The 10,346-nt window shown below is 51.7% G+C and overlaps 1 protein-coding gene across 8 annotated transcripts in view; it reads left to right on the top strand.

Annotated features, from left to right (window-relative positions):
• The window catches only part of ACSBG1 (acyl-CoA synthetase bubblegum family member 1), a 62,063-nt gene that overhangs the window by 48,236 nt on the left and 3,481 nt on the right, over positions 1-10,346 (top strand). For 7 of the 8 annotated variants that reach the window (XM_054450851.1, XM_054450850.2, XM_054450853.2 and 4 more), the window contains 8 exons: positions 706-786; positions 876-1,025; positions 1,345-1,521; positions 2,548-2,729; positions 3,690-3,920; positions 4,642-4,859; positions 8,934-9,073; positions 9,620-9,866. In XM_054450851.1, coding sequence (XP_054306826.1) covers positions 706-786; positions 876-1,025; positions 1,345-1,521; positions 2,548-2,729; positions 3,690-3,920; positions 4,642-4,859; positions 8,934-9,073; positions 9,620-9,866 — 1,426 coding nt within the window. Of the gene's footprint in view, positions 1-705; positions 787-875; positions 1,026-1,344; positions 1,522-2,547; positions 2,730-3,689; positions 3,921-4,641; positions 4,860-5,567; positions 5,694-8,208; positions 8,348-8,933; positions 9,074-9,619; positions 9,867-10,346 lie in introns of those variants that run through there. The other variant, XM_054450855.1, reaches the window with a different exon arrangement.

The raw sequence follows: 10,346 nt of genomic DNA, 5'->3' as shown, positions 1-10,346 counted from the left end.
GTCTCGTGCCTCAGTCTCCTGAGTAGCTGGGATTACAGGCATGCACCACCACACCCGGCTAATTTTTGTATTTTTAGTAGAGACAGGGTTTCATCATGTTGACCAGGCTGGTCTCGAACTCCTGACCTCAAATGACCCTCCCACCTTGGCCTCCCAAAGTGCTGGGATTATAGGCGTGAGCCACTGCACCCGGCCTCTTTTTGTAAACATAAGTAAATACATGTTTGCGTACATATATTTACACTGCACCCCTTTCTTACACAAATATAGGATACTATATGCATATTGTAAACTTTCTTTTTTGACTTAATAATATATCCCAGAAACCACTCACTCTCTGCATGTAGAATTCTCTCCCTCTCTCCTCTGCCCTCTGCTCCTCTCCCTCTTTCTCCTACAGTCACATAGCACTACTCCATTGTGTGGCTGGATCATGGTTTGTTCAACCAAGCCCCAGCTTGTTTGGTGGTTTTCCTTCAATGGGGAGCCATCCCCAAGTCCCCTGGCTAGCCCCACCTTTACTGCTCCCAAGTTCTCAGGAGGGAAACTATGGGTGAAGGGTGGCAGTTGTCCTGCTGGGGTCAAAGGTCAGAGACGGGGCACCCAGAGACCTTTACTAAGCCGACTCACGCAGGGAGATGGGGTACTTTTCAGAAGGTGACATTTCTCTTGCTGAAACCTGATCTATTTTTCCTGTCAATGCAGATCTGGAAACAGTTGCCACATCTAAAGGCAGTCGTGATATATAAAGAACCTCCTCCAAACAAGATGGCCAATGTGTACACGGTATGGGCAGTGGGGCCCTGGGTGCCAGGTGGGGCCTGTTGGGCCCACCCGGCTGACCTAGCCTGCCTGCTCCCTGCATCTGGCTACAGATGGAGGAATTCATGGAGCTGGGGGATGAAGTGCCTGAGGAAGCCCTGGACGCCATCATTGACACCCAGCAGCCCAACCAGTGCTGTGTGCTAGTCTACACTTCTGGCACCACTGGGAACCCCAAGGGCGTGATGCTGAGTCAAGACAATGTAGGACAGATGCCCGGTGTGGGGGGTGGGTGCAAGGGGGTTATGGGTGAATCTGGGCCATGGCTCTGCCCCAGTAGCCCCTGGGAAAGCTCCTTGGGCCCCTCTGCTGTAGGAGCTGGGATAGGTAGAACAGCCCATCAATCTGTGGCCCAGACTGAGCCCAGCAAGGGGGAGGGGAGTCCTGTCCTGGGGTTTTCAGAGCCTGCAGAGATGCCACAGGGGGCACCACGCTGGGGCTGGCCCCCAGGGTGGCCATAGTTGTGAGCACTGCCAGGGCTGGCTTGTGGACGCTGCTGGGATCCATCTACTTGTCCTCCAGATCACGTGGACGGCACGGTACGGCAGCCAGGCCGGTGACATCCGGCCGGCAGAAGTCCAGCAGGAGGTAGTAGTCAGCTACCTGCCCCTCAGCCACATTGCCGCCCAGATCTACGACCTGTGGACAGGCATCCAGTGGGGGGCCCAGGTCTGCTTTGCCGAACCCGACGCCCTGAAGGTCAGTCTGCCTTTACCGTGTGTCCATCCGAGCCCATGTGCCAGGCCACATCCACATGTGTCCGTGGGCCCTGAGTGTGCATTTGTGTGTGTGTTGTTCCTGTGCATGTATCAGTCAGAATTCTGTCAGCTGCAATGGGCACAGCCTGACTCAAATGACCAAACAAGAAGGGAAACTAGGCCGGACGTGGTGGCTCACGCCTGTAATCCCAGCACTTTGGGAGGCCGAGGCAGGCAGATCACAAGGTCAAGAGAACGAGACCATCCTGGCTAACACAGTGAAACCCCATCTCTACTAAAAATACAAAAAATTAGCTGGGAGTGGTGGCAGGTGCCTGTAGTCCCAGCTACTAGGGAGGCTGAGGCAGGAGAATGGCGTGAACCCGGGAGGCGGAGCTTGCAGTAAGCCGAGATCACGCCACTGCACTCCAGCCTGGGCAACAGAGCGAGACTCTGTCTCAAAAAAAAAAAGAAAGAAACCTGATGCCATTACATAAGGTCGAGTCAGAGTGGTTCGCGGGACTTGTGACACGATCAAGGACAGGCATCCTCAGAGTATCACCAGATGGCTACAGCCCTTCCCTGAATCCCAGCTTCATAGGATATACCTGTTCTTTGGACCCTTATTTTAACTGTGAGGAAAACTTTCCCAGAAACCCCTCAGCAAGTTTCCCTTCACCAGCATCTCAGTGTCCCAAAGTGTCACCTGTCTGTTCTCAAACCAAATGCTGCCGAGGGGAATGGGATTCTTGTGTCTGAGTTAGACTCATGGAGAGTCGCCACGCTCAGGGCTGGGATGAGATTGAGGTCAGCACTGGCTGCCTGACTGCTGCCTGCCACCAGGGTTCTGTGAGCAAAAAGCAAGGCGACAGCCATTGAGGAAACAGTATGTGCCACACCTTGCGTGCAGTTGTGTGTGGGTGCCCGTTGAGCATGTGTGTGCCGCTGACATGCCTGGCTGGTGAGAGGGGACCCCTGGGCCCCAGCTGCCCCGACAGAACAGGCCTGCCTCTTCCGGTGTGAACAGGGGAGCCTGGTGAACACGCTGCGGGAGGTGGAGCCCACATCGCACATGGGGGTGCCCCGGGTGTGGGAGAAGATCATGGAGCGCATCCAGGAGGTGGCGGCTCAGTCTGGTTTCATCCGGCGCAAGATGCTGCTGTGGGCCATGTCGGTGACCTTGGAGCAGAACCTCACCTGCCCTGGCAGGTACCGGGGGCCCATGGGCGGGAGGCCTGGGGAGAGAGTGGGCTAGGTCATAACCCAAAACACAGTGAGGGTCTGATACACCATGCCTGTCCTGGTTCCAGTGGCCGGGCAGCTCTGGAGAACCCATGCAGAGGCCCCATCAATGACTGGGCTTGAGCTCCTATGCGTTTCCCAGGGCCTGCTGGGGACAGTCGCTCCACCTTTGGCTTCTGACTGGGAGGACTAACTTGCTTTCTCTGAAGTGAAATTCACCTCCCTAGGAGCAGCTTCTGGCACGATCTCCTGAGGTCTCCTGACCTCAGTAGGTGGCTGGAGAAGGGGCCACAGTGATCAGGACTTAGCCTTTCCAGCCTTTTCAGCATCCCAAGTGACCCCTCAGATATCCTGCCCTTTCTATCTTTCTATAGCTTTTAAAATTCCCACATAGTTCTATGGAGGATCAGTGACGTAAATCTGGCTTGGTTTCAATTTAGAAGTAGTTTCCATTCCCCGTGTGCCTGTGAAATGGTATGTTTCATGAGATGTGTGTACATATCTGTGCATCCACAGCTTCATTTGCACAGACATGAAACATGAACATGCATGAACAAAGCATTTGTGGGCTTCACTGGGGTCCCACATTTGTACATGTGTATACACGAATACATACTTCAAGTTTCTGTGCATGTGTATTGTGTGTGCAAAATGGCATGTGTCTGTGTTGTTGCCTGTATACCTGTACACAGCTAAATCTGTTTGACTTCCTGGGTCAAGACATATTTGCACACAACCATGTGCCTGCCTACCTACATCTGCATGCATGTTCACGGGCAGGTTCAATATTCAAACCAACCAACTGGAACAGACTACTGGAATGGCCGAGCCAGGGTGTTCTCACTGAATACCACCATACCACCCTTTTAATGTGTGTGTGTGTGTGTGTGTGATTTCTTCTGTGAACCATTCTCCCTCTCCCACCAGCGACCTGAAGCCCTTCACAACCAGACTGGCAGATTACCTGGTGCTAGCCAAGGTCCGCCAGGCACTGGGATTTGCCAAGTGTCAGAAGAACTTCTATGGAGCGGCCCCCATGACGGCAGAGACACAGCGCTTCTTCCTGGGCCTCAACATCCGCTTGTATGCGGGCTACGGCCTCAGTGAGACCTCAGGCCCCCACTTCATGTCCAGTCCCTACAACTACCGGCTGTACAGGTGAGGCTCGAGGCTGCCGCACACATGCACACCCATGTGCCCTTGCTGGTACTTTGTGTCCGCCTGCTGAGTGCCCTGGGGATCACCTTCTCTTTGCACGCCAGTTGGGTCCCAGAGACCTGGCCACTGGGCTATGGAGCCCCTGAGAGCCAACAATGCCATCTTGGGCCAAGTCCCTAGCTTATCCTCCTCAGTCTAGTGGAAGTGGCCTCTGCCATCGTGTCGTGTGAGTCTGTAGTTGAAAACAGGCTGCATAGCCCAGGTGCCCCCTGAACCTATGGAGCAGTTTTCCTCTGGCCCCTCCCTCTTTTGGGGTGGGGTGTGCTCCAGCATATTCCAGGAGAGTGGACGGCCCAGGGGCCAGCTGGGGTAGGAGTTGGGGGGACCAGGCCAGCCTCCTAATGGACGGTGAGGGCAGTCAGTTCTGGGGAGTGATTTGCAGGATCATGTTATGATTAAATATCTCCTCTCCCTGCCAGCCTATCACAATGCTCCAAGTTCTACCATTACCATTTCATTTGTTCCTTCCTTCCTTCATTCCCTAAAACCCTTTACTTGGCTCTACCTTTCAGCTCTAAGTCCCCTGTAAAAATACAAAAGCCCTGTGAGGGGATACCTTCTAGCCATCAGTGAAGACCGAGCAGTTGGGACCCCGGCTCCCCAGTGGGGGCTTGGAGGAGACGGCTCCCTCTGACCAGTCTCCCGGCCCCTCCCTCGCCAGCTCAGGCAAGGTGGTGCCCGGCTGTCGGGTGAAGCTGGTGAACCAGGACGCAGAGGGCATTGGCGAGATCTGCCTGTGGGGCCGCACCATCTTCATGGGCTACCTGAACATGGAGGACAAGACTTGTGAGGCCATTGACGAGGAAGGCTGGCTGCACACGGGTGATGCTGGCCGCCTGGACGCTGATGGCTTCCTCTACATCACTGGGCGCCTCAAAGGTGAGCACCCCAGGCCAGGTGCGGTGGCTCATGCCTGTAATCCCAGCACTTTGGGAGGCCGAGGCGGGCAGATTGCCTGAGCTCAGGAGTTCAAGACCACCCGGGGCAGCACAGCGAAACCCCGTCTCTACTAAAAACACATGAAAAATCAGCTGGGTGTGGTGGCATGCACCTGTAATCCCAGCTATTCGGGAGGCTGAGGCACGAGAATTGCTTGAACCCGGGAGGCAGAGGTTGCAGTGAGCTGAGATCGCCTTACTGCACACTAGCCTGGGAGACAGAGCTAGACTCTGTCTCCAAAAACAAAACCAAAACAAACAAAAAAAGGCAAGCGCCCTGGACAGCTGCAGTGGGGTGGGGGCAGGAATTCCACTGCCACCACTGTTTACACCAGCTACTGGTCTTGAGCCTTTATTAAGTGTCACGCATCTTTAGTGACATCGTTTTATTTACTCCACTCTCCTATGGGGCAGGTACTATTAACCTTAACTTGCTAATGAGGACATCCAGAGAGGTTAAGTTACTTGCCCAAGGTCACCCAGCTAGTAAATGGCAGAGCTGGAAATCAGACCCCTAGAGAAACAAGGCAAGTCTTTCCAGAAGATTCAAGAGCATAAGTATTATGTATTTTTATATGCAAACACGGATATGATGGGGAATAGAATGCAAATTGGATATAAAATTTAAAATAAGACAAACTTCCCACAGAGACAGAAATAGTTGGGGATGCCTCTGTGGAGGGACGTTCTGCCTGCTTCACCCAAGTTGGTGTCATGCCCGCAGCATCCACGTGGGAATCCCGCACCAGGGCTTCATGGGGGAAACTGAAGCTAAGTGAGTGGGTAAACTACTTTGTGGACATCATGCAGGCAGTGTGCGACCGTGCCCAGGTCTGATGGCCATGGAGGCTCGGCCACCCAAGGGAGGGACAAAAGGTCACGGTGGCATTTGGGCCCTGGGATGTGCGGGCTGATGAGCCCTGGCAGGTACCCTCCAGTGAGACCCCGGGAGCAACAGGTGGCTGCTTGGATGTGCCATGGGCGCCGCCTAGTGTGCCTCTTTGTAACGGCAGATGAGGGGACCCACGTTCCTGCACGGGGGAGGATAGTAGCCGGAAAACCAAATTCAACCAGGGCTGGCCCTCCTTTTAGAACTGGTATAGTGAGAAGTAAGGGTCCAAATAGCTTTTCTCCAAATACATATCCAATGGACACAGCATCCTTTCCCCATTGCCTTGCAGTGATACCTTTGTCCTTTATGAAGTGACTGTCTATGAGAGGTCTGTGTGTGGACTGTATTCTGTTCCCTTGGTCTATTCGCCTACCTGTGCGCCAATACCCAGTGTCTTAATTTCTATAGCCTTATGACAGGGATAGATATCCGGCTAAGTCCTACAGCCTTGGTCTTCTTCAAGATGACCTTGGCTATTCTTGGCCATTTTCATTTCCATATGAATTTTAGAATCATTATATGTTCCTCAAAAACTGGGTGGAATTTTGATTTTGATTTCATTGAATCTATAGATCAATTTGGTGAGGAAAATACATGTTTATAGTATTGTCTCTTCCAATTCACAAATATGATAAATCTCTCCATTTACTTAGGTCTTTTTAAGTTTCTCTCAATAATGTGCTATTTATTTATTTATTTATTTATTTTTGAAACAGGGTCTCGCCTTGTTGCCCAGGCTGGAGTGCACTGGCGTGATCTCGGATCACTGCAACTTCCACCTCCTGGGCTCAAGTGATCCTCCAGTCAAGCCTCAGCCTCTCAAGTAGCTGGGACCACAGGTGCAAGCCATCACAACTGGCTAATTTTTTATTTTTGTAGAGACGGGGTTTTGCCATGTTGCCCAGGCTGGTCTTGAGCTCCTGAGCTCAAGCCATCCTCCTGCCTCAGCTTCCTAAAGTGCTGGGATTATAGGTGTGAGCCACTGCATCCAGCCTATGTTTTCTAGTGTAGAGATTTTTGCACATCTTTCTTTATATTTACTTCTAAGAATTGTTATGGTATTTTAAATAATATCACTTAAAAACTTTTTTTCAGCTCAGATGTTGCTGCAAAATTTTTTTTGTCTTCTATTTGTTTGCTGCTGGTATATAGAAATACAACTGCTTTTTGCATATTGGCTTTGTATCGAATGACCTTTTGTGGATCATTTGATCAGACCACATATTCAATCCAGTAATGTGTATATTCTTTTGAATTTTCTATGGACACAACTATATCATCTGCAAATGACAGATGAATTTTTTTCTTGCCGTATTGCACAGGTTAGGACCTCCAGGACAGTGTTGACTAGAAGTGGTGATGGTGGTCATCCTTGTTTTGTTCCTGATCTCAGGGGAGAAGCATTCACTATCTTATCATTAATTATGCTTGGCTGAGTGCAGTGGATTACACCTGCAATCCCAGTACTTTGGGAGGCTGAGGCAGGAGGATTGCTTGAGCTCAGGAATTCGAGACCAGCCTGGGCAACGTAGTGAGATCCTGTCTCTATTTATTTAAAAAAATTATTAAATCTTAAAAAAAGTATGTTTGCTGTAAAAATTTTTAGATGTTCCTTATCGGATTAAAGAAGTTCCTTTCTAGCCTTAGTTTGCTAAGGGTTTTTTAAAATCATTTACTAATGGTAAAAGATGCTGGTAAGAATGCAGAGGGCGGTAGTGAGGAGAAAAGGGCAGGAATGAGGTAGCAATGATGAGGCATATGTTGGGGAGGCTGGGTTTTTGTCTTCCCACATTTCCAGAGTCTGTCTTTTCCTCTTCACCTGACTTCTGCTGTCCTAGACAAACCCTGATCATCTAGACACTTGTCATGGCTTCCTCTCTAGCCGGCCTGTCCCCTGAATAACCACTCTTCACCCCAGCTACCAGAGTACCCTAAAACTTTGATCTCACACCATTCAGTGATTCCCACCTGCCTGCTCACAATCCAGCTCCTGAACCAGCACTGGAGGCCTCTCAGATCTGCCCTGCTCCTCTCCAGCCTCTGCCTCACTTGCTACCTGCAGTTCCCTTAAGGCCTGTGAGCTTCAGCGTCTGTCCTGCCCTCTGCCTGCCAACTCCCGTTCATGTTTAGCATGCAGCTGGGCCTGGTGCCTCCCTGCCCTGGCCCTGCAGCCCCTGTGCCTCCCTCTGTCTCACTGCCCCCCTGCACTGTGGGCTCCTTGCAGCCATGGGCATCCTTGTTCTATTCTGTGTCTGATGTCAGCACAGGACCTGTGCACAGAATGTGACCAATTAATCTTTTTTGAGTTAGATAGAAATGAGGGACAGGAGTACAGTCTCACTAAAATTAGTCAGTGTAGATTCGTTAAATTTATTTTATTGCATTTATTGCCATCTAGCCTAGAAGTAAGCCATCAGTACTATCAGAGAACAGCAGGCTAGGGCACTGAGTGCCTGGCAGTCTGTTGGACAGAAGGAAAGAAGGGGAGAGGATCTTCCAGGGAGAAGGGCGCAAGCAAGAGGAGAGGCATCCTAGCAGGGCAGGTGAGAGCATGGGCTCTGGAAATGGACTGGATTTAAAATCTTAGCTCTGCCACTTATTAGCATGTGAGCTTGGACAAGTTACTGAATGTCTCTGTGCCTCAGTTTCCTCATCTGCTAAACAATAAGAGTGTCTGCTTCATTATAGGTTTATTGTGACAATTAAATGAATCACTGTATGTGAAGTGCTTAGCATGGTGATGAGTGCTGTGTGAGTGACACGGATGGTGGTTATTAAGCAAAGGCAGGGAAGGGAAATGACACGGGCTATTTAGGGGCAGGAGCTGGGACTGGCAGAAGGGGCCATGGATGAGATGTCTGAGCAGGCTGAGTCATGGATGACAAGCCGAGGAGAGGGAACCTTGGGTGAGCATTTGTCCCTGGGGTGCTGCCACCAGCCCCCAAGCAGGTGTGAGTTGCTTTGGAGGGCCTGCCACTGCTTCTTGGCTCCCAGAAAGGGGGCATCTCCAGCTGTGCTGCCTGCTGTGCTGAGGCTTCCAGGTGGTGGCTGAGGCTTGGGTTGTGGTTCGGCTGGGGCACCTGGACTACATTCTGTGCCGGGGGCCTGGCCTTGCCTCCCCAGAATTAATCATCACAGCTGGTGGGGAGAATGTGCCCCCTGTGCCCATCGAGGAGGCCGTGAAGATGGAGCTGCCCATCATCAGCAACGCCATGCTCATTGGGGACCAGAGGAAGTTCCTGTCCATGCTGCTCACCTTGAAGGTGTGTCTGGGGAGCTCCAGCTCAGAAGGAGCAGCCAGTGAGGGGGTCTGTGGGTCTGGCAGGCAGAAGCCACATTCAGCACAGGGCACATCCAGATCTCATGGCTTCATTCAGGAATGACTCAAGTCCGTGCTGCCTGCACTGTAGGAAAAACTGTGGCACGTGGAAATTCCTTCTGTCCCACATAAGCCACCATGATGATTCTTTACATGTGACTGGCACTTTCCCCGTCTACAAAGTGCTGCTGCCCTCCCTCACTGCTCTCCGCAGGTACTTGGACCCCAGGGTGGTAGACAGGAAGGAGTTATGGTCCCTGCTTTACAGACAATGACGTCACTGACCGAGCTCTTCTAATTCTCAGATCACTGCTCCTTCCACAATAACACGAGGCTCAACACAGTAGCAGCTACTCATTCTAGAACCGTCTCTTTGAAACAGAGCTCACATGATTCACACCCTTGCCAACAGCAGTAAGACCTCCTCCAGGACCAGGGCTTATGTCTTGTGGGGTAAGGCTTGGTCGTCATCTGATCTCTGGCTTTTCAGTGCACTCTGGACCCGGACACCTCTGACCCGACTGATAATCTGACTGAACAAGCTGTGGAGTTCTGCCAGAGGGTGGGCAGCAGAGCCATCACAGTGTCCGAGATCGTAGGGAAGAAGGATGAGGCCGTGTACCAGGCCATCGAAGAGGGGATCCGGAGGGTCAACATGAACGCGGCGGCCCGGCCCTACCACATCCAGAAGTGGGCCATTCTCGAGAGAGACTTCTCCATTTCAGGTGGAGAGTTGGGTAGGTTTTTTCTTTTCACCGTTGCAAGGGCTGTGTGGGAAGGCAGAGGCCACGGCAGTGCCTACAAGGTGCCTGTTATGAAGCGGCCACGGCAAAGAGAAGGTCATGGCGGGAATCTGGGTGACACCCATCTACTTCCTGTTGGAGGACATCGATGGCTCCATGCGTGCGCTTGTGGTTATGTGGAGACTGTTGAATGTATAAGATATGTGCTAGAACTTTTTTTTTTTTGAGATGGAGTCTCGCTCTGTCACCCAGGCTGGAGTGCAATGGCGCAACTTTGGCTCGCTGCAACCTGCACCTCGCGGGTTCAAGTGATTCTCCTGCCTCAGCCTCCTGAGTAGCTGGGATTACAGGCATGGGCCACCATGCCCAGCTAATTTTGTATTTTTAGTAGAGACGTGGTTTCTCCATGTTGGTCAGGCTGGTCTCGAACTCCCGACCTCAGGTGCTCCACCCACCTTGGCCTCCCAAAGTGCT

The sequence above is a fragment of the Pongo pygmaeus genome, chromosome 16, assembly GCF_028885625.2.
Source record: "Pongo pygmaeus isolate AG05252 chromosome 16, NHGRI_mPonPyg2-v2.0_pri, whole genome shotgun sequence".
NCBI lineage: Eukaryota > Metazoa > Chordata > Mammalia > Primates > Hominidae > Pongo > Pongo pygmaeus.
The sequence above is the reverse complement of the archived record's forward strand: the minus strand, read 5'-3'. Positions and strand labels throughout refer to the sequence as shown.